This window comes from Drosophila willistoni (genome assembly GCF_018902025.1).
Source record: "Drosophila willistoni isolate 14030-0811.24 chromosome XR unlocalized genomic scaffold, UCI_dwil_1.1 Seg8, whole genome shotgun sequence".
NCBI lineage: Eukaryota > Metazoa > Arthropoda > Insecta > Diptera > Drosophilidae > Drosophila > Drosophila willistoni.
In genome coordinates, this window is record NW_025814059.1 from 1,956,352 (window position 1) to 1,980,000 (window position 23,649).

The 23,649-nt window shown below is 43.3% G+C and overlaps 2 protein-coding genes across 11 annotated transcripts in view; one reads left to right on the forward strand and one right to left on the reverse strand.

Moving 5' to 3' along the window:
- Window positions 1-23: 23 nt before the first annotated feature.
- Window positions 24-15,818, forward strand: LOC6645909 (tetratricopeptide repeat protein 28). Its single transcript, XM_023177610.2, has 9 exons — window positions 24-67; window positions 4,568-4,732; window positions 7,773-8,033; window positions 8,100-9,908; window positions 9,981-11,017; window positions 11,082-11,320; window positions 11,390-13,016; window positions 13,076-13,833; window positions 13,893-15,818. The coding sequence occupies exons 2-9, from the start codon at window positions 4,619-4,621 to the stop codon at window positions 15,650-15,652; spliced, it is 7,605 nt and encodes a 2,534-aa protein (XP_023033378.1). The 5' UTR covers window positions 24-67; window positions 4,568-4,618; the 3' UTR covers window positions 15,653-15,818.
- Window positions 15,819-18,878: 3,060 nt separating this feature from the next.
- The window catches only part of LOC6645910 (arginine-glutamic acid dipeptide repeats protein), a 20,965-nt gene continuing 16,194 nt past the window's right edge, over window positions 18,879-23,649 (reverse strand). For 2 of the 10 annotated variants that reach the window (XM_047012321.1, XM_047012317.1), the window contains exons 4-14: window positions 23,350-23,649; window positions 23,155-23,278; window positions 22,938-23,082; window positions 22,704-22,864; window positions 22,112-22,168; window positions 21,619-21,693; window positions 21,428-21,545; window positions 20,676-20,775; window positions 20,427-20,521; window positions 20,323-20,375; window positions 19,922-20,096 (exon numbers count right to left, since the gene is read on the reverse strand). The exon at window positions 23,350-23,649 is cut by the window's right edge and continues 4,684 nt beyond it. In XM_047012321.1, the coding sequence (XP_046868277.1) occupies window positions 20,081-20,096; window positions 20,323-20,375; window positions 20,427-20,521; window positions 20,676-20,775; window positions 21,428-21,545; window positions 21,619-21,693; window positions 22,112-22,168; window positions 22,704-22,864; window positions 22,938-23,082; window positions 23,155-23,278; window positions 23,350-23,649 (1,244 nt within the window). In that variant the 3' untranslated portion in view covers window positions 19,922-20,080. Of the gene's footprint in view, window positions 19,578-19,921; window positions 20,097-20,322; window positions 20,376-20,426; window positions 20,522-20,675; window positions 20,776-21,418; window positions 21,546-21,618; window positions 21,694-22,111; window positions 22,169-22,703; window positions 22,865-22,937; window positions 23,083-23,154; window positions 23,279-23,349 lie in introns of those variants that run through there. The other 8 variants (XM_047012320.1, XM_023177611.2, XM_047012318.1 and 5 more) reach the window with 8 other exon arrangements.

Below are 23,649 nucleotides of genomic sequence, written 5' to 3' on the forward strand. Positions count from 1 at the left end.
CAACAACAATTATTGAAGTGGAAAAGCCAGTGTTTATTTTCTTTTTTGGCTGCCCGAATTCCCTATGGTAAGTAAAGAAGCTAATAAATTCTCGAGAAAGAAAGAAGAAACTAAAAGAAACTTGACCAAAAATACTTAAACATGAAATTTATTAGACAACGAAATTAAATATTCAAATCGAGATCGAGACCCAATATAAAAATAATTATAATAAATTTTTTGGAAAATTTTCATTAAATAATTTGCATACATTAATGCCTGAATTGTGTGGTGTGGCATGGTGTTGTGGGTACTGTGGTGCAGTGCGGTGCGGTGGGTCCGCCTAGAACGGGAAAAAAAACAAAACAAGACACAACTCTTTGTGCTGGTGGGTCTAACGGGGATTTGTGCCATGGCCAGGTAGCTAGCCACTTTCTAGTGCTCCTTTTGGAGTTGTTGTTGTTGTTGCTGGCTGAATGTCTGACTGTCTCACTGTCTGCCTGCGCTTTAGTCTAATGATGTCAATTACATCGTGCCACTCGCATTGTGGGCAACAAAATGCATGCCATACCATGGCTTATAAGGCAACAACACAAACAACAATACCAACAGCATCAGCAACAACATCTCCCAACTCGACTTCGACTTCATTAAAATTGCTTTTTCGTTCGTTTTTTTTATTTTTTTTGTCTAACGTCTAGCACAGACTTTGTATACCCTTTCCAAATGCCAAAAAAGAAGTAAAAGAAGTAAATTATCTACTTGTTTATCCTATAAAATTTATATTAACTTTCCAAAGGGCATTAACAAAATCGCAATAATATGTACTTAATCCATTCCTCTGCCGCATTTTCGGTTGCTTGTGGTAACCAAATAGTCATAATGTATATAATCGTACATATATATGTATGTATGTATGTACATGTATTTGCCAGCTAACAATTTTAATGAGTTTTTATGAAATTGTACAAGTATTTCATGTTCAAGTTGCCAGTTAAGGCCACAGACAAAACAAAAAAACACAAACAAAAAAAAGAGAGAAGAAATAAAAAGAAAAAAAAACAAACAAACAAACCGCAACACATTTCATTTTGTGTGATTAATTTTGTTGTCAATTTGTTCATTAACAACTAACTAACTCACTACTTAGTGAGTGAGAAAAAGAGAAAGAGAGAGCCAACTTGGCTAACAAATTTCCAAAGAGATAAGCAATTGTTGTGCAATTGTTAAATCTCAATTAACTCTCCTACCATCGAGCACTCCATTTTTGTTTTGGGCACTCTGCCAAAATAAAAAAAAAACCCTTAACTTACAATTTAATAAACTTTAAATTTATGACTCAATTTTTTCCTTTTTTTTTTTGGGTTTTTTGTATGGTGTTTTCTTTTGGTTTTGCTCCAAATACATTATAAACGAAAATCTGCTGCAAAAATCGCTGTTGTCACGCCCACATTGCTGGCAGGTCTGAGAAAAGAAGTGAGAAGAAGTGGGAGATGAAGATGGTCTTGGGGAAGGGGCGAGCGAGGGGTATTCTCTCTCTTTACGCCCAATTTGTCACACATTTCAACAGGTTGACTGGTTGCCTTTGGTAAGGAGGAAGACATCGCATCATCATCATCATCGTCAGGAGCAGGGCGCACTTGCTTGGCGGTTCCTGGATCTTTAGTTGTTGCTTTTGGAATCTTCTTATTATTTTTTTGCGTTTTTGGGACTGCCTGCCGGGCTTTATGAAGCGTGAGGAATTTTTCTTTTTGTTATTGTTGTTGCTGTTGCTGTTGTTGTTGCTGCTGCTGCTGTCCTCGTTGTCCTTTCTAAGTGAAAAATTATGCAAAAGTGTTTCACTTTAATAGCGGAAATCATTTATAGAAGTTGTAATAAAGACCCAGTCGCGATGTGGGTCCTCATGGGATCATGGTCATGTCTTTTTTTTTTTTTTTTGGTTCAATCTTGCCCACGGCTGAGTTTTGTGCTCGTTAAACAAAAAATAAAACAGCAACAGAGACCGCCAACGAAGTTGCAAAATGCAACAATGTAGCCACACTTAGATGTGAGTTGGGGGGGGGAAGGAAGTGGAAGTGGCTGAAAGGTGGCTGAGGATTAATTTGCAAACCAAATTTAATGGCCAATAATCTATACACATATACATATATATGTATTTGTATTTATAATCAAGTCAGAATTCGTCAAAAGATATTGTAATAAAACTGAGCCATATTATATTTTCAAAAACCTCAATTTCAAGAATATTCGACTTTTTGATATCCTAAGAGAGGTCAAAAGACTTCTAATTACAAACAAACAGACAGACAGACAGTCTAGGTAATGTCGTTAAATATCAATAGATTTATATATAGATCTCTATGTATTCTTACCCAAGAAAGATTTAGTGAGCATACTCTTGCATTCCAGTGGCTACAGGGTATACCAATACAAAAGACTTAGGCTACAAACTTGCCCACAATGGGGGATTAGCCAAAAAAACCAAATACAAAGTCCCAAAAAAAATTCCAGACCAAAGCAGCAAATGGCATCCTCTCTCTCTCTCTCTCCCCTCCCTCGTCTCCTTTGGAAGTCAAGTGCAATTATAAAACCATTAAAGCATCTAAATTAGCTCATTTGCAATGGAAACCGGGCATCATAATCGTTAAAATGAAACAGCAACATCATCAAATGATAATTGTGCAGAAAAAGGCAGGCAGAAGGCAAAAAAAAAAAAAAAGGGGAAATAAAAAACACACTAATAATAATAAAAAGAAATAAAAGCCAAACTGTTAAATGAGAAAGATAGATAGAAAAAAAAAGAGAGAAAAAAAAAATGCCGCCATGGGTATGTGGAGCAATTGATAAATGCTTTTTTATGGCAGTAAAAGAAAATCGACCATCGAGACCATAAAATGAAGAGTGGAAAATGCATTACGGTTTATGAATTTGGTTTTTTATGCTTATTCATCGGTTATCGGCCAAGTCGGCAAATCGGAAACTAATGCATTGCCATTAAATATGGTTACAAATTCAAGAAAGTGTCATTAAAATCAATTGGTAATACGTTTTAAATTAATTAATTTCCATGTGCAAACAATTAATCGTTAAAGGCCACAAATCGGTTGCATTAAGCACAATTAAATGCAATCTCACAATAACAAATTCAATTTGCCATCGACTTAGACTTAATGATGATGCAATGAGATAAAGTTGTAGCAATTTTCATTCCGATGCTGCCTACTTCTGATCAAATTAGTTGCTTTTCATTAAATTGTGAATTTCAATAGCGCAGATCATCTAATTTTAAAATCTAAGAGCAAAACCCATAGACAACTTAATCAAAAGAGGTAAAACAGAAAATGCATAATTCAAGAGCCTTTTATACCTATGCCCATTCCCATTCCCATTCCCATTCCCAGGCTTATGCCCACACCCATGCTCCCATATGTCCTCTGGCACGTCTGTCACGTCAAGTCTTTTGTCATTGCGCCTAACATTTCAATTAATTGCCATCGCATAGAAATGTCTTTATATGCGATAGGTGAATCTGTGCTTATGGCTTCTGGCTTCTGGCTACTACCAATGCCTTCTTTAACCGCAGTCAACAATGAAACCCATTAAAAGACCATCAAAAGGCAAATAATTTCTACACGCAATCACCGAGTGGGGGGGAAGCGGTTGAGTGTGGCTTGCGGGGTGGATCAAGTTTTTCACAGAGGCTACAATTTCCGCTGTTTGGGGCTACTTATGGAAACAAAAACAACAAAAAAAAACACACACAAACAGGCCAAAAAGAAAGAAAAAACAAGCTGGCGATTTAATTGATTTGGTCAATTTTATATGGCGCTTTTAATTAAATTTTTCTGCCTCTCTCTCTCGAAATGGGAGACTTTCTCTATAAAGAGAGAGAGAGATGGGGAGGAGGGGACACATGTTAGCAGCTACCGCAAACTCAATTAAATGATAACAAATTCAAGCAGAGGGGCTGAAATGGGCGGTACCACGATGCTGATTCTGATAGGCAGGCGCCGCTGGCAAGTGAATGGCAAGAGCAAAGAATTTCCTCAAATCTCACAAATCGCAATTTTGGGTAACACAATTCACACGAATTCTCAGACCACTGTACAGCAGCAGCAGCAGCGGCAACGTCAACGATGACAGCGACGGCAACGGCGACGACGACGACGACGACGACGGCGGCAATGAGCAAAATGACGTTGGCTATGGTTCTGTGGCAATGTGAAAATGTGGCAGAGGCACTGGCACTGGCAGTGGCAGTCCAATGGACAAGAAGACGGTGTCGTCTGCGGGACTCCACAATTTATGGCCACATTCAATTGTCAAGTTTATGTGCGGCTAAGGCATTTGCATAAGAGGAGCTGCCGCCGATGCCAATGCCAATGCCCAAGTCGAAGCCGCCATCCACTCCTCTCCTTTTAGCTTAGCGGCTCCTGCTTCTGTTGCTGCTGCTGCTGCTGCTGCTGCTGACTTCGCTAGAATTCTCATTCTCTCCATTTGAAAGTCTCATTGTTTTCCACATTCTCCTCTCATCATACTGTTTTAAACCCTCATTTTCATTACCTTTTTCTTTTGTGTTTTGTTTCAGAAGGCAATTCTCTGATGATTCTCTCTTTCTTTTCCCGGCCTTTGCATACAAATGACGAATTATGAGAATCTTATAAATTTGCCATTAAATTTTAATGAGAACAATGGCAAAATTGCTGTTGGAGATCAGCTATTGAATAAGATGTCGCAGCGGGATTTCTCCGAGGTAAGCAACTGAATACTAAAATCTACAATTACTATATAGACCGATGTATATTTTTATGTATATGTATGCGTGTTGACCTTCAGCAAAAAAAAAAAAACAAAACATAAAAAAAAGGGGAATAATAATCAAAATTAAGGCAAAATGATTTCAATGTTGATTAACTTGGTCGGCAAGACTACAAAAGGGCTTAGGCTCTTCAATCTCAATAAGGGAAGAACGACACACAGAAAGCCAAATTAAACAAAAGCCCAAAGAGATAAAGGAAAGAGACACACACACACACACACAGAGAGAGAGAGAGAGAAAGAGAGAGAGAGAGGGGAAGAGGGCCAAAACTGGAGACTTACGTCTTCCTCTGACCGACTCAACTCGACAGGGCCCTTTCATCATATTCCGCGCTGTCATGTCATGGGCAAAAACAACAGCAACAACATCAGAGACAACGTCAACGATGTTGGATAAGTTTCAGACGTATGTCTGGCAAAAAAACAAAAAAAAAAAAAAAAAACCCAAACTACATACAACTGAAAAGAGATGAGATCCCGATCCCTAGCTGCTGTCTCCTTGACTGACTGACTGTCGTCCTGAGTGTATGCGTGTCTCTCTCTCTCTCTCTCTCTCTCCCTCTGTCTCTTTAGATAGGATAAGGACCATTAGGATAGGATGCCCAACTTCTTTTTAGAGCAAGCTTTCTAGGATCAAGCTAATTATTTTATAACGCGTTAAATTGCAACAAAATTCTCAAGTTTTGAGACTCGTCGTCGTCGTCGTCGGCGTCGGTGTCGAGAGTGCGAGAGTGGAAACATGCCGCAATGTGCGGCACAGGCAATCGTGAAATTGTTGGCATTCCAATGCGGCGACTTTATCGATGGGCCTACAACACTAAACTCCAAACTCCGAAGCTCCAAGCTTCAGCCTCAGCACAAGAAGTTGAAGCTGATGCTGCCGCCTGGGTGCCACTTTTTTTCATTTCTTTCCTCTTTTTTTGTTGGATCATTTGCTGTTGTCCGCCCAACAACAACAACAACAACGACCAGTTCTCGAATCGCAGGTTTTTCTTTTACATTCCTGCCTTGTCTTCATCTCTCCTTGTACCCCTCATCACCTCATCCATTCCTTCCTTCTGTCTTTCTCTTCCTCTCCATTTGGAACTCTAGCGCTAGCTCTGTGATTCTTTTTGCTCGACTATTCTCTAAAATGTTTCGTATTCTTGGGTCTCCTACTGATGGTGGTGGTGCTGCTGGTGCTGCTGGTGGTTGTTGCTGCCAATTTAGTTGGAATTGTTGAAGCGGGACAGCAAGCGTATCATTTTACATGACTTCTCTATGTGGCATTTGGGCGCCAATTCCTAAATTGACATACAGCATGACTTTGGCTCCTCACATGGAACGCGAAGCGAAAGGGCTCCACCACCACCACCACCAACAACAACAAAAACAACAGCAATGAGTATCTTTAAGTTTGACTTCCACTGCTTTTCATACATACACATACCTATATATATATATATATGTTTTGTGACTGGTTCTAACCAGGTTTAGCCCACAGTCAAAGATATCCTAAACGAGGGGTAACCTAATCAAGTCTGGCATAACAACAAAAAAAAACAAAAAAAAAAACCTCTTTGGACAGAAAGCTTATCCAAAAAGGACCAGAACAGAAATTCTCTCCATTTTCTTATCAAAGAAACGTCATTGATATTCGAATAAAGGAAATAAGTTTGTTTTATGTTCAAATGATTTATCAAATCACAGCTTAGATTAGCAATCTCGTTTCATATTCTCTCATCAAGTAGCAGCTTATTTGATTCCTCTTTGGCTTTAATAGTTTTTTTAGCCAGGCTTATTGGCATTTGTGGCTGGTATTTTTTGTCTGTTATTATTTTTAGTCGAAATGATAACATCTGCTAATAAGTATAAGCCGGCGCTCCCTTCCGCCGGAGATCTATATATACCCTCTCTCTCTTGCTCTCTCTCTCTCTGTCATTTCTTCTACTCCTCTTTGAGCAACTTTTTGGTGCGTGTTTATTTGACTTTGACCATCATCAGACAGCAGCAGGGCCAAGAGGAACAGCAATCAGCTTTGTGAGATCAACCACTCTATGTTGGCCAACGCCAACGCTGGCCCAGAAGAACTTAAAGTTCTTTTATGTTTTCCTTTTTGTTTTCCTTTCTACGGTTCAGGGATTCGTTTTTGTTCTCTTTCGTTTCTTTTTTGGGCTTTTTGTGGTTTTGGTTTTGTTGTTTTTTTTTTTTGGTAACGCCCTCTTCATTTGGCTTATCGGTTGAACTGAAGACTGTGCGCTCTTTTATAGTTGCATAAAACGTAAATTGCGTTCTGCATCTGTCAGATACTTTATTGTGGGGCTGATTTATACACAGCCAGAAGGCAGACGAAGGCCAATCTAAGCACGTTATCCCCCGTATCTCACGGGGCCGCCAGCACAAGAAAACAAAAAGAAAAGGCAACGGCACTTGTTGGAGCCCGGCAATGCGGCGAACGGCACGTTTTTCTAGGAAACATCTTGGGCTAAGGCATTTGCATACTCATTGCATTTAATTGCTTCAAAAAATATGTAAAAATTTCCACGTTGTTGTCACGGACTCGTCCATGACGTCCATGGCCATGGCCATGACCATAGACATTTGGTGGCTTATGCCAAAAAAGGCTTCAACTTCAACACTTCTACTGCTGCTGCTGCTGTCGTTTCTCCTGCGGCTGGTCGATCGTGGTGGTGGTTCAGTTCTTGGGCCACGAATTCGCGGAATTGCTTCCGCGTTTGCGCGCGGCACTGGAAATCGGGAGCAACAGTTGGCCAACAAACGTGACTCAGTGGCCGCATACCTGTGTAACCGACTAAAGCTTTAAGAGCTGGTGCGTTGGTATTTAACATAATTACAAGGTACAGTGAAGACTGCCAACCAACCAACCGACCCAAGCGGAGTTACGAGATGGGAATCGGGGGAAAGCGACACTCCTATATCACTTGAATAATCAAAACTTACCGCTTTTTGATCTCTTCCCTCTCTCTTTTGTATAGAACGAACCGGAATGTACACCGGAACTGCCAGCCGCAAATCGTGCTCTCTTCCTGGAGAAGGTGCGACAATCGAATGCTGCCTGCCAAAGTGGCGACTTTGCCACTGCAGTTCTTCTATATACGGATGCCTTGCAGCTGGATCCTGGCAATCATATATTGTACAGTAATCGTTCAGCAGCATTACTCAAGCAGGGACAATTCGCTGCAGCTTTGCAGGATGCCACACAAGCCAGAGATCTGTGTCCACAATGGCCAAAAGCGGTAGGTTACCCTTTTCCTATTCCATTCACATCACAAAAATTGATTCCTTGATCTCAATCATTGCAGTATTTCCGCCAGGGCGTGGCCCTGCAGTGTTTGGGTCGTTATGGCGAAGCGTTGGCATCCTTTGCCTCGGGCTTGGCCCAGGAGCCGAGCCACAAGCAATTGCTAGCTGGCCTGGTAGAAGCTTCACTAAAGAGTCCATTGCGACCGGCCTTGGAGCCGACATTGCAACAACTACGGACCATGCAGTTGCAGGAGTCACCGTTTGTGGTCAGCTCTGTAGTTGGCCAGGAACTGTTGCAGGCCTCACAATATCAGGCGGCAGTGGCCGTGCTCGAGGCGGCCCTGAGAATAGGCAGTTGTTCGCTGAAACTCCGTGGATCGGTTTTCAGTGCCCTGAGTTCGGCCCACTGGGCTCTAAATCAATTGGATCAGGCCATTGGTTATATGCAGCAAGATCTGGCGGTAGCCAAGTCACTGGGCGACACAGCGGGCGAGTGTCGAGCGCATGGAAATCTCGGATCTGCCTACTTCAGTCAGGGGGCGTACAAGGAGGCGCTTACCGCACATCGCTATCAATTGGTCTTGGCCATGAAATGCAAGGACACCCAGGCAGCGGCATCGGCCCTGACATCCCTCGGCCATGTGTATACGGCGAGTGGTGATTATCCCAATGCCCTGGCCTCGCATAAACAGTGTGTCCAACTGTTCAAGCAACTGGGCGATCGTCTCCAGGAGGCCCGGGAGATCGGCAATGTGGGTGCTGTGTATCTGGCGCTGGGCGAGTGTGAGGCGGCCCTGGACTGTCATAGTCAGCACTTGCGATTGGCCCGCAAGTTGCACGATGAGGTGGAAGAGGCGCGAGCCTATTCGAATCTGGGTTCAGCCCATCATCAGCGTCGTCAATTCAGTCAGGCGGCCGCCTGCCATGAGCAAGTGCTGCGCATTGCCCAGTCATTGGGTGATCGCAGCATCGAGGCGCGGGCCTATGCCGGACTGGGCCATGCGGCACGGTGTGCCGGCGATGCAAACGCTTCGAAGAGATGGCATGAACGGCAGCTCTCAATGGCGTTGGCGGCGCGAGACAAACTAGGTGAGGGCAGGGCTTGCTCCAATCTGGGCATTGTCTATCAGCTGCTGGGCGCCCACGATGCCGCCTTGAAACTGCATCAGGCCCACTTGAGCATAGCTCGTTCGCTGGGCGATCGAGCTGGCATGGGCAGGGCATATGGCAATATGGCTCGCATGGCTCACATGGCTGGTAACTATGAGGCGGCGGTTAAGTATCACAAACAGGAGCTGTCCATCAATCAGGCCCTGCACGATCGCAGTGCGGAAGCGGCCACCCATGGCAATTTGGCGGTGGCATATCAGGCTCTTGGTGCCCATGATGCTGCCCTGGCCCACTATAGGGCACATTTGGCGGCCGCCCGATCGTTGAAGGATACGGCCGGCGAGGCTTGCGCTTTGCTTAACTTGGGCAACTGCCTCAGTGGACGTCAGGAGTACGAGGAGGCTGTGCCTCACTATGAAAGCTACTTGATGCTGGCCCAGGAACTGGGCGATGTGGCAGCCGAGGGCAAAGCCTGCCATCTGCTGGGCTATGCACACTTTTGCCTGGGCAACTATCGGGCTGCAGTGAGATACTATGATCAGGATTTGGCATTGGCCAAGGATGCCCAGCATCGGCCGCATATGGGAAGAGCGTACTGCAATCTGGGCTTGGCCCACCTTGCCCTAGGTCACACGGCAGCCGCTTTGGAGTGCCAACAGCTATTTCTGGCAGTTGCCCATGCCACCAATCAATTGCCTGCCAAGTTTCGTGCACTTGGCAATATTGGGGACATCCTAATCCGGACAGGAGCTCATGAGGTAGGTTCAACTATGCTTACTATTTCCTTCTATAACTTTTGAATCCTTTCTTCTCTTCTGTGTCGCCTAAAGGAGGCCATCAAGTTGTATCAACGTCAACTGGCACTGGCGAGGGCAGCGGGAGATCGTTCCATGGAGGCGGCTGCTTGTGGAGCTCTTGGCCTGGCGCATCGCCTGCTACGTCGCTGGGACAAGGCATTGGGTCATCACACGCAGGAGTTGACTCTACGCCAAGAGCTGGGCGACCTCTCTGGCGAGTGCCGGGCCCATGGCCATTTGGGAGCTGTCCATATGGCGCTCTGCAGTTGGACCAATGCCGTCAAGTGCTATCAGGAGCAATTGGAGCGGGCACAAGAGCAACGCGATGCGGCTGTCGAGGCCCAGGCCCATGGCAATCTGGGCATAGCTCGTCTTAATATGGCCCACTATGAGGCAGCCATTGGTTGCCTGGAAGCACAGCTTGGCACACTGGAGCGCGTGTCGCTGCCCTCCACTCAGGCGGATCGAGCCAGAGCTCTGGGTCATTTGGGCGATTGCTATGCTGCTTTGGGTGACTATGAGGAAGCCCTCAAATGCCACGATCGGCAATTGCAACTTGCGTTGGGTCTTTCAAGCCATCGGGATCAGGAACGCGCCTATCGCGGATTGGGTCAGGCGAGGAGGGCTCTCGGCCAGCTGCCCGCTGCCTTAGTTTGCCTAGAGAAGCGTCTGGTGGTGGCCCAATTAGATCTGCATAGTGCAGAGATCAAGGCATTGGCCTACGGTGACTTGGGCCATGTGCACGCTGCCTTGGGCAATCATACCCAGGCATTGAACTGCCTGGAACATCAACGGGAACTGGCCCAGGGTCTGCAGGATCGAGTTTTAGAATCGGATGCAATCAGTGCCTTGGGCCAGGTGAAGCAACGTATGGGCGAGCATGTCGAGGCTTTGAAGTTGCACCAACAGGATCTTCAACTATGCACCGAGCTGAGTTCCCCGGACTTGCAGGCGCGTGCTCTTAGCAATCTGGGGGCAGTACACGAATCACTTGGCCAGCAGGCGGAGGCTCTGAAGCGCTATGAAAGACAATTGAGTCGACAACGGAACACACCAACGATCACAGCCAGGTAAATGAATGTAAAACCCTTGCGGGGATGATATTAATGAAGAATCCTGAAAATCTCTTTGCAGTTCGGATGGAGATGGATCCCAGTTTCTTGGACATCAGGCGGAGGCTTTAAAATGCTACGAAAGGCAATTGGAATTGAGCTCGGATAGATTGGGCAAGGCGTTGGCATGCTTGGCCTTGGGTAGAGTACATCATCAACTGGAACAGCATTCAAGGGCTGTGGATTATTTAAGGCAAGGATTGGCCAGTGCCCAGTCCATTGGCAAGTCAGAGGAAGAGGCAAAAATAAGACATCAACTGGGTGAGTATACGGAATTCCGATTAAACTTCAAAATGGCACTAACCATTTGCCCCTCTCTCGTCTATGCAGGTCTTGCTCTACGCTCCTCTGGCGATGCTGAGGACGCTCGCCTCCAATTGGAAACTGCAGCCCAACTGCTGGAATCTGTGCGCCACGAACAACGCAGTCCGGAAACACGATTGGCCCTCTATGATCTGCAGACGAGTTGCTATCATTTGCTACAGCAGCTTCTGGTTACCCTTCAGCGCACGGAAGATGCTTTGGTGGCTGCAGAACGATGCAAGGCACGCGGCGGTGCCGATGAGATTAACAAGACGCCTCTGGTGGATAGCGATGCCATCCAGGAAGCTGTTAACCGTGGACGAATGCCAGTGCTATACTACAGTTTGGCTGGTGAGCAGCTTTATGCCTGGTTACTCCAGCCACAGGCGGGAATTGTGCGTTTCCATGCGGCACGAATCGATGCCCAGACCCTTCAGCTGCCCTTGTCGCTTAGCGAGGAAGAGGAAGAAGAGGAGGAGGATGAGGTGACAGCCGAGTTGGCCGAGCGGGAGCAACAACAGGCAGCTGGCCTGCTAGAACGCTACGTAAACATGGTTCGGGACAATTTGGGTGTCAATTCGCAGACTCTGTTGCACGAAGGCGATGGCAGTGGATGGAGAGCCAGCACAGAGCAACTGCTAGAGGATTTGCCCGGAGCCGGGGGCGGTTTTATGCGTATGGTTAGCCGCAATCAATTGCTGAATTCATCAAACTACTCGCTCAGTTCGTTGTTCTCATTGGGATCAGTTGGTGGCTCGGTGGCCAGTCTGCAAGGTTCCACCCGCTCGGTGGGTAGTCGCAGTTCACGTCGTGCTCCTGCACCGCCAGTCTGGCGAGGCCCTTCATGCCTTCATACCCTGTACAATCTACTATTGGCTCCGTTTGACGACCTGCTGCCCTCCAGCGGTGGTATTACCGCCTCTCGTCAGGGGCGGCGTGAGCTAATCTTGGTTCTGGACAGTTCCCTGTATCTAGTTCCCTTTGCCATTCTGCGGGCCGCCCGTGAAGACGGCGAATATCTGTCCGAACGCTGTGCCATCCTCACGGCACCATCGCTGCAGGCTCTCCGCTGTCGGCCCAAGGGCAAACGCGATCGAGGACGTCCTCCGACAGCTTTGGTTGTTGGCGGGCCGCGTGTTCCTCGTCTATTGGCCGAACGTTGGGGTTGGGCAGGCGCCGAATCTCCGGCAGCCTTACAAGAGGCCGCCATGGTGGCGGATATGCTGCAAGCAACAGCTTTGGCCGGCTCCAATGCCACCAAGGAGTCGGTTTTGGCTGAGCTACCATCCGCGGAGTGTGTTCACTTTGCTGCCAATCTAAGCTGGCAACTGGGCGCCGTTGTGCTCAGTCCGGGAGATGTGGTAACCGCTGAACAGCAACAGCAAAAGGAACCCCATGAACCTCAGTTGTCGGACTTTACGCTGGCCCCCGGAGAACTGCGCCAGTTGCGACTAAGCGCACGTCTGGTGGTCCTAAGCTCATACCATTCGGTGGAGCCCATATCGGGCGCTGGAGTGGCCCAATTGGCTAGCGGTTGGCTTATGGCTGGAGCTGGCGCCGTTTTGATCTCATTGTGGCCAGTCCCGGAGACGGCAGCCAAGATTCTGCTGCGTGCCTTCTACTCGGCCCTCCTCCAGGGAGCGCGAGCTGCTCGGTAAGAATTAGAAACCCAAACCCAAACGATTGAATACTTATCTCAGTTTTATATTTTAGTGCTCTGGCGGAGGCCATGCAGACAGTTCAGCACACAAAGCACTTTGCTCATCCGGCCAACTGGGCGGGTTTCCTGCTAGTCGGCAGCAATGTGCGTCTCTCCAACAAAGTGGCCCTGGGTCATGCTCTATGTGAGCTGTTACGTTCACCGGAACGCTGCCGGGATGCGCTGCGTGTGTGTCTGCACTTGGTGGAGAAGAGTCTGCAGAGGATTCACAGGGGTCAGAAGAATGCCATGTATACAACACAGCAGAGTATTGAGAATAAGGCGGGGCCAGTGGCTGGTTGGAAGGACTTGTTGATGGCTGTTGGTTTTCGATTCGAACCCGCAGCCAATGGCATCCCATCGAGCGTGTTCTTCCCCCAGGCAGATCCCGAGGATCGGCTATCACAGTGCTCGGCTAGTTTGCAGGCAATGCTGGCCCTGACTCCAGCCACCCTGCAGGCACTGGCCAAGTTGGTCCATGTGAACAGTGTGGAATATGCGGACGATATCATTGCTGTGATGAGGAATATATTGGCCCAGTTCCCCAGCATTAGCTCCAGCTCCAGTTCGATCAAATCCGAGGCGGACACTTGCTGCATTGAGATGCCATTGAGTGTGCATCTTTGGCGTGTGGCTGGCTGTCATGAGCTGCTTGCCTCAGTGGGTTTCGATCTGACCGAGGTGGGATCAGATCAGGTTATCCTGCGCACAGGCAAACAGGCAAATCGTCGCCAATGTCAATTTGTATTGCAAGCCCTGCTGGCCTTGTTCGGTAAGTAACCTAAACGAAGTGTTTAGCGAAGTTAATACATATTCTCTCTTCATCTTCAGATACTCGAGAAGCGCCCAAGAGTCTGGGATTGGGCATGGAGCTGGACTCGGCCCATAGCAGTAGCTGCGAATCGCTTGCAGAGGCAGAAATGGATCCGGTGCCAGTTCAACCGACAGCCACCAGCACTCCTTCGGTCAATCAAGCTCCGTTGCCATTGCATCCGCGAAGTGCTTTCATCTCCTATGTGAGACGTCGCGGCGAACCCGATGGCGGACGCACTGAGGTAGGCGGCGGTGGAGGCGGGCTAGATTCCAGCTTGGCCAATACCACCGACAGCGAGCAATCTTTGTCCGATGGCTATGCCACTCAGCCGGGCAGCGGAATGTCTAATCCTCGTCTTGGTTATGCCAGTATGCGTGCTCCGGTGAGAGTTTCGCGACCCGGAGGTGGTGGTGAGAGTGATGCCGCCTTCACCCCGAGTCCTCCAGTAACCGACCCCAGCCTGACCTTGGCCCTAGCTCATCAGACGCGGATACGAAGCCTTTATGCGCATTCCACTTCGGCGCCAGTTTCGTCAGCCGTGGCGAGTGGAAAACGACCGGACAGTTCGAGTTCGGCCAGCAGTACCACTGATTGGGAGGGATCCGGACATGCTACAGTATTGCGCCGTGGAGCTGGTCTATCCATGCCGCAGCAGCAACCGCCATTGCCGCCGCCACGTCCGCCAGTCTATCATAATTTAGGCGTGGGAGTGGGTGGTCGCAGTAAGCCCAAAATCAAACTTGGAAGCGCCCAAAGTTCCTTGGCGGCGCGTGTTAATAAGGAGCATGCCCTGTTCATGGATCGTCTGAGTGTGCGAACCGAGTTGAGTGCACCAGGCTCTAACAATGGCGGAGCTGTTGCGGCTGGAAATGCTATCAGAAAGCCTCTGGCCCTGCCGGAAGAAGAGGAGGTTACCAACGTGTCCTTCAATCCATCTAGTCTTTACTTCTCGCAAACGGATAGCGAACTCCTCAACGAACCCAAACAGCAGCAACAGCCAGAGGAGAGCCCGACCCCGACCAAGACTAGCACCAAGTGCCTGCAGGACAGCCTTATGCGGCACATGAACCGTGAGCTTACGCCCAGCATCTCGGAGCTGTATCATGAACGCAATCTGGGCTTGGGTCTCGCTCCGCCGCTGTCCAAGCTTCTGCTTAGTCCCAACTATGAGGATCAGGAAGTAGTCGAGAGTGGCCCACAAACGGCTGCTGGACTTAAGTCTCTGGCAGACGCTGTCAGCGAATTGGAGCTAAGCGGCAGCTCCTCAGGGGCTACCATGCCCACCGTCGTTGTGGGCGGCGGTTCAGTCGGCAATGGCAATGTGCAAATCGAAAGCGATTCCCCTGCCCCATCTGCAGTGGCCCCCACTTGCTCCATATGCGGCGAACACGCCGATGTCATCTGCCGCTGCAAGGCGGCCACCATCCAAAAGAAGAGCAGTCTCAAGCCGTGGCTAAGCAACATACCAGCTAGCAGTTTTGTGCAGGCCAGTGAGCTGACCACGGCAGATATTCTGGAGCGACGTCTGGAGAATCAAACGGCTGCAACCAATAATAATGGGGCGCCACCCTCATTTACCGCCGAACTGTGTCGCCGCGATGAGGGCGACGGTCGTTCTGTTGCGGATTCGCAATGCAGCAGCAATTACAAACGGGTACTGGCGAGTGCATCGGGTGGAGCCATCAGTCTGGTGGGCATCACCAATGGTGTAGGTGATCTGGAGACACAAAAGACATCCTCCACGGCAGCCACATGCTCAGCCGCTCGTCTTGTCTAGCCTTTAGCCTCTATTGATATTGTTATTTATTTATCCAAGCCCAACTTTTACTCTTATCTACTCCAAATAGGATCGTTTATCTTTATAGCAAAGCCACTGATTATGTAAAACTCACTTGTATTTATAATCTATAAATATAAGATAAAATATATAGATGTAAGAAATTGTTTTCCCTTTTCTTTTTTTTTTTGAATACATTTACTAATTAGTATATAATATAATGATATTGACTCAAAGATAATTTCTCCTCTTTGTTTTAAAATAAAACTTATTCGAATTTGCCACCAATTTTTTAATTGTTTTATTTGAGGAGTCCTTCTTATCAATTTAAACTATTCAAATATGGAAATCTCGATATAAAGAACCTCTTAACAGCAAAAAAAATCAATTTCCTGTTTGATCCCATTAAAAAACTAACAAATACTTTTAAGTTTCTATACGCGAATCAATAGATATAACAACTGAGATTCGGTTTATCGATGTTAAACTGTGATTTACTCCTAACTAGAGAGTTACTCCTAATCAGATTGTGGAGTTTGTTAATAATTTATTAAATTAACTTCAGAAATAAGACAATACACTCCATTTTGGCTAGTGCATCTATTTATGTGACCCATGGTGTAACGTAGAAAATAGCCATACAAAAACTATATAGACAAACGATTTCAAATAACATAAGGTAATAAATTTGTATGTCCTTACACCCTTTGATCCGATATTCAATGAAATGAAAATAATTTATATGTTTTCTTATTTGATTCTTTAAAATCTTGTTTTCTTTTTTTTTTATTTTCTTTTGTTTTCTGTATTATATTTGATGCAATTTCGTTTCCTTAAGTTGCGTTCGATTTTCTGTTATGTTTAATTACCACTGTAGTGGGTGTTGGCCCAAAAAAAAGGTTGTTATCTGTTGAAGAGTTTTGAGAACCTTTAGCTAAGAGTGGGTGTGTGTGTATGAGTGGTGTGTGTGTGTGTGTGTGTGTGTGTGTGTGTGTTGATAGTTTGTTTGTTTCAGTGTGCGAAATACACATAGTTAAATGAACTTTTTTTTCTTGGATTTGTAACTAATGTAACTAATTTTATTTTCTTTTACTTATATTATACAATTTTGTTTTGTTTTAAATAATTTATAATTTATCATCAAATTGTATATGCTTGTTGTTCTTCATTTTGTTTGTTATATATATATAAATATATAGCAAATGTCAGTTATATGGAGAGTGTTGCACTAATTGCTTCTCCGCCCAGTACAAATTGGACATTGTTAAAGCGATTTATGCAACACATCTACACACTCTATATAGCTGACTGTGTGTATGTGTGTGTGTGTGTGTTTTTTTTTTCGTATATAAGTGTGTATATGTATACGTATATATGGCTTGTTCTTTGTCAAACGGAATAGGGCTGTAACCAAAATTCCTGTAAACCAATTTAAATGAGCTTGGTTTAAAAAGGAATTGCCTTGAATAAAGAAATTTCTAGCGCCTTAAATAATAATTCTCAAAAACAAATCTGCGCTATTTAGATTAAGTTTAAAATTATTTAAATTGATGCACATGAATTTCAAGCTACAGCCCTATTCCGTTTTACAAAGAACAGACTATATATAAATATATTTCTGTATATATATAAATATGTATGCCTGGATTTTTTTCGTTTTTTTGTTTCTTTTTTTTTGTTTTGTTTTTGTTTCATTCACTTTACAATCTTAATTGTTAACTACGGAAAATGATCATTTTCTTTTGTTTTATATTTGTTTTGTGTGCCTTTTGTTGTTGTTTGTTTTTGTTGTTTCTTTTTTTTGTTTTTTTTTTGAATATGCTTGCATAACGTCTACAATAAACTTGTAAATATAATATACCTATATATAATATATAGCTACAATATATATATATAATTATTTATTTATATCAATGTGTATAATCAAAATGTGACAAAAAAAACTTGCTTGTATTTAAAAATATGTATTTTGTTTTGTTTTAATATATATAATTTATTTTATATTCAATTCACATGCCGCGCTCTCTTCAAGCTCTCTATCTTCGCTTTGCTGCAGTAAGTGAATCGGCCTTAGGTATATAGATATATATATATAATCCTTCTTTTAAATATGCTTGTGTTTGTGTGTGTGTGTATGTGTGTAATGCAAGCTGTTCGTATAATATTTGTATATAAATTACTAAATTACTAAATTAAGCACTCGAAAACAAAAAAAAAAAAAAATTGCAGCTGGCATCAAGTTTTGTTCACAAATAATTCCACACATTATCTGATAGATCCTAATTGTAGAGTATAATGTAAATTATGCACTTTTTACAGAAACTTTCCCCCACTAGGCTTTTTTTTTTTGTTTATTCTTTTGATATAATACTCTCTTTTCTAGCGACAAAAAAAAAATAAAATAAAATAAATTAATTTAAAAAAAAAAAAATTATTGAGATAATGTAAGTACAGTACATACCGGTTATACGCAACAACGGTAGTGCATTGACTTGGCATTGCATATAAGCAATATTTTCATTAAGGCGATCATCGCTTATGCTTCTTAAAAGTAATATAAAATTGATATAAGCGATATTTACATACAAGTTTTTTGTTTTTTAAATAGTTTCATATTGAACCACAAAACCAAATCAAACGAATTTCTTTTTTTTGTTGTGTGCAAAAAAAAAATTATCTAATAGCCATGTCACTTTTCATTTCACAATTAATCGACTTATATAGGAAAAAGCAATAAAATATGGCAACTTTTGAATCATTTCTGAAATTGTGCACATATATGTATGTTTTGGGGCAGCAGCGGCGTTGCATATAAGCGATATATACTGTATACTGTATAAGCAAAGGCGGCTAACACAAATAATAGAAAAAACAAGAGGAATTGCAACACAAAGAAGCATTTCTTTTGTTTAAAAAGCATTCAATAGTAGTTAGTTAGTTGTTGCAAGCAGCAGCATTATACGATATACGATATATATATATATATATGTATTTGAATAGATGTATATGTATGTACATGTATATCATATAAAATACATAGTTCAATTGTAGCTGAATGTATAATTCTAATATACATATATATATATACATATATAACTCAATTTGTGAATTAGGCATATCTATTTAGAGAGGGGGAACGCAGGGAAAGTAGGAGAGGAGGATTACAGAATTGAGAGTCATAAAAATTGAAATTTTGTTAATAAAGAAACACGGCTATAGTCTCATCTCATTTACAATACACTCGAATATATATATTATACATATATACTGGCATTGCTATCTCTGTCACTCACCCACTGTGTCTCTCTGTCTCTCTCTTTCTATATCTATATGCCACTTCCTGCAGCAACAGCTAATTAGATGTGTGTGTCCTTTCTCTCAATCTCTCTGTGTGTTTGTGTGTGTTGATTCAATTTGGTTTTACATTTTCATGTCGAAATTATTTGATTTGTAGAGCAGCTCAATTATTCAATTTTTTCAATCTTGATCTATGCTTGAAAACCTCATCAATAAAAATTTGTGTGCTAAGTTTTGTTCTGCATTGCCTTATATAAATTATCATCATCATCATCATCATCATCATCATCATCATTATCATATCTCTTTTTGTAAGTTGCTTAAAAAACGATATTTAACACTCTTTGCTTTTGCTTTTTGTTGTTGGTTTTTTGTTTTTGTTTTTTGTTTTGTAGAATTTAACACTATACACTATAAAGAGGATACTTAAAATATTGCGACCATCATGTTTTCTTGCTTCTTTTTTGTTATTTGTTTGTTTGTTTGTTTGTTTGTTTGATGTTTTTTCTAGTTGATTTTCTCTTTTGATTTTGATTTTGCCTTGGTCTGGTCTCTCTGATGTGCGTTTCGATTCTCCTTTAGATTATGTGTCGGTTTGTGGTTACCATCAAATTAACGCAATTGATTCCTGTATAAAATAAGATTCTTGATTACTATTTTGTTTTTGTTGATATGTATAAACAATTTACAATTACATTTCGGCGATACATGAGATGAGGAGTATGATAAACATATAAATTAAAGAAAAACTCAATAGATTTCCAAAGATATGACATTACTAACTTTTTACATAAAAACTGGACAAAACGTTCCACAACTTAAAGTTGCTAATGGCTGGGGAGAGCAGAGTTGGTTCCGACGTTGTCTGCTATTGTTGTTGTTGTTGTTGTTGTTGGTTTTTATTGTAGTAAGTTTAAATTGGTTTTATTTGTTGATAGTAGTTTTTCTTTTATATGTTGTATGTGTTGTTGTTGTTGTTGTTGTTGGGAAAAACCAAAATGGAAACGTTTGAACACAAAAAAATCACACAAAGCATTTTGCCCCCTCATGGCCTCATGGCATTAGAGAGTATTTTCTTTGTTCAGTTGCTTGGATTCGATAACTATAATTCACTCTTGTCACATCGTCCACTTATCTGGGCCTTTGTCTATATATTTTTCGAATATAGAGGTGAGAAAAAGAGAGAGAGAGAGAGAAAGAGAAAAAAGAACGGGTGATGACACAAACATAAACATAAAACAATGCAAAATAAAACGGACATGAGATATGTATATAAAGTAAACCAAACAAAAAAAAAACCGAATATACATATGTCCATGATGATTGAGATTGATTGATGATGTTGCTGAACTTTTAGGAAATTTTCTGCTTACCTAAAATATTGATCGTGCAGTGATTGGCGTTGAAATTCGGCGGCCTGTAAATACTGTATATATGTAATTAATGAGTTAGGATGTCAATTAGGGAATTGGGAAACCTGTAGTTGGTCTGCATAGGACATACGCAGCAGGACATCCGAGTGTGGTTCTCTAGGTATAAGCATATTTGGGCGTGGATATTGGCCAACATTCGCTATATTAGTCCAGATTGAGTGAGCGTAACAGAGAGACACACAGAGAAAGAGACACATAGGGAGCAAGAAAACAGAGAGGAGAGAAAAGAAAAAAAGAAAGAAAAATGGTATTATTGGTGCACCATGTGAATCTCTAGGGGTATACAAACTCACGTGGCAGTTGGAAACCGGCTTCCGGTGGTTGCGGCTGTGGATGCAAAGGCAAATGTAAATGAGTATGAGAGTGTGCATGATATTCTCTCGTCAATCGTATCTGAAAATTATTGAATATATCGTAGATAGTTTCAAAAGAGCCAGTGCTGCATCATGTGGGCGTGTTTGATATCGCCAACAGAAGAAGAACAAGATCAGAGTTTATGGAACAGTGTATGCAGTGATGCGGCATGGTTAGAATGTGATTACAGAGAGGTGGTAGGAAGAGTACGAGCAGCGAGCGGCGACAAATGGTTATTGTGGAGTGCCAGTGCCACCCCACACCACCCATAGACTGGGGGGTGGTCAGGGCAAGGCAAGGCAAGGCAATGGCATGTCAGGAGAAATGTGTTAGCACAACATATGACAATAAACAGAGAATAGACACGTGCTTGGTATTTTGTTTTTCTTTTTTTTTTTGTTGTGTAGGAGATATGATCTTGAATTGATACATATATATATAATAGTTAGACGCATATATATACATACATATATGTAGGTGGACTTTGGCAATAGCTTATATAAAATGGTTACAAAATGCTTTTTGGTTAATTTCAAACTGACAAATTGGACAAAAAGTGGTTGATTTTGATTTTGTGGATGGTTTGTTGGATTGAATTTGGTTTTGATATTGCTTCCAAATACGATTGATTTTGTGAATATGAGTCGAGTGGTATTGTAAATAAAATAAATTTGTGGCCTACCATACGCACCATGTGCTCGCCCGGATCGAGGCCAACGTGATGCGGCGGCGGTATGCCCAGGCGTTCCCGTTCCATTTGTGATATAGCTGGATTTGCATAAAGCGGGAATTGTGATGGATGAATGCCGCTGTTTGAAACGAAATTGGACAAAATTATTAATACAATTCCAAACAAATAAATAACTAACAAAATTCTCTTACCGTCTATAATACTCCATCCAATGTGGATCAATTCGCGATTGACTCGCAGCAGCTGCTTGGGCATTCTCCAATTCTCTGTAAAAATAGTTGGAAAATATAATTCATGAGGACTTGGAAATAATATTAAGATGTATAACTTTTGTATTTTGTTTGTGGGAGGAGGAGAAGGAGGATGAGGAGGAGGGTATAATGTGTGGGATAGTAATTTTTTTTTTTATGGGCGGCAGGCAGCGGGCGACAATGGCAAATGATAATAACTGAAGCATAATTTTAGGCGTGCGTATAAGAAATTAAATCAAATTTATAAAAAGCTCGGTGGGTTCTGGGTCTGGGTCTGTGGTGGTGGTGGTTAGTGGAGGAAGATTCGTTTGATGTATAAGTATGCAAGTGTGCGTGTGTGTGTGTGTGTGTCAGTATGAGTGTTAGTGTGTGTGTGTGTAAGTGTGAGGGCGAACGCATTGAGATGAGGATTCGACAGGATTTGGTACTGTACCTCTCTCTGTACATGGGGCCCATTGGATGATGATATGGCACCATCTGTTCAACAGGACTGAAATTGAATTGGAAATAATTACGATCAACAAACGCGACTCAACAATACCAACTAAACAAATAAAAAAAAAACAAATGACACCAAGACAAAAACAAAACACACGAAACACAAAATATAATAAAAATATAATAAAAATATAACAAAAATAAAACATTAAAAAAAAATATATAAAATACTCCTAACACTCAACGGGAAACGAAAGAACAAGAATATGAAATTCTAAATCGGGATGCAGATCGGTTCAGATTAGTTTTTTTTGCGAATAAATTTAGAAGAATTTACATAATTTCTCTTTTTGTAATTCTTTTTTAATCTACCATATTTTTTAAGTTAAGTTTTCGTTATCTACTTCGTTGGAACTGTCACTTTACCAAATAAATACGTATATATTAATGAATATCGTGTATACCTATTATTATTGTGAATATTCTTGGCCAATTCTATGAATACCGATACCGATTTACTACATTTCTGCATCCCTAGTTACAGACGAAAGAGATCTGACTCTCTTGGCTGTTGCCAGCGAACTCACCTGAATGCCACATGGGGACGCGCATATTCCGACAATTGGCGCAATGCCGGCGTATCGGCATATGGAGGCTTTAGTTCCGCTTTGAGTTTGGCCTGCTGGGCAGCCTGTTGGGCTGCTGCCGCCTGTTGTTGTTGCTGTTGCTGCTGTTGTTGTTGCTGCTGCTGATGATTGGAAAACAATTGAATGATTAGAGAAAAACCTATTCGTGGTTCAAAGTTTATTTGAAGCACTCACCTGTCGTCTTTCGCGCTCCTTTTCGGCCAACTTGCGATCGCGTTCCTCTCGTTTGCGAGCCAATTTTGAATCCGCCACAGGCTTGAAGATCAAATCCGTTCGCGTACATGAATTGTAATCTCCACGATCGATATGACGCACAAATCTGTGTGAGGGAAATGATCGAAATGTAAATGGTAAACGAATGAGTTGAGCGATTCAATGTCAGATTACTCACATTGCTGATTGGGAGCGATGGCATTCGGTGTCATCGGGTTTGGCTTCGGGACTTGGTCCTCGCGGTATATTATGTGTGGGACTGGGTATCTCTGGCTCTGGATCTGGCTCAATGTCAATGGGCACTACAGAAAAGGAAATGGATGGGGTGGTTATTTAAGAGAATACACATGGAGAAACGAAATGGTAAACTCACATGGCTCCGTCGGATGATGTTGACCACCAAGGCCAGCCGAATTCGCCGAGTGGGCATGGGCCCGCAGTGCATCCATATGGGAAGTGGGCTTCAGGCCATGAGGCTGACCATCTTGCGGGGCAAATGGAGAGCCATGCGGCGGCCCTGGCGGATAGCCAGGCATATGAGATCCTGGATAGGCTCCGGGCGGCAGGCCAGTTGGAGTTCCCGGTCCAGTCATGCCGACTGGTACCCCTGTCGGACCCTGCGGCGTCTTTGGCGTCGGCGGCTTGTTCTGTACTGGGCCTTGTTGCTGCTGTG

Bases quoted from the DNA above. Each gene is read 5' to 3' on its own strand.
- LOC6645909 (XM_023177610.2), top strand. From the start codon at position 4,619: ATGACGAATTATGAGAATCTTATAAATTTGCCATTAAATTTTAATGAG. The intron at 4,733-7,772 runs GTAAGCAACTGA...TCTTTTGTATAG, and splicing joins CGCAGCGGGATTTCTCCGAG to AACGAACCGGAATGTACACC. The intron at 8,034-8,099 runs GTAGGTTACCCT...CAATCATTGCAG, and splicing joins GTCCACAATGGCCAAAAGCG to TATTTCCGCCAGGGCGTGGC.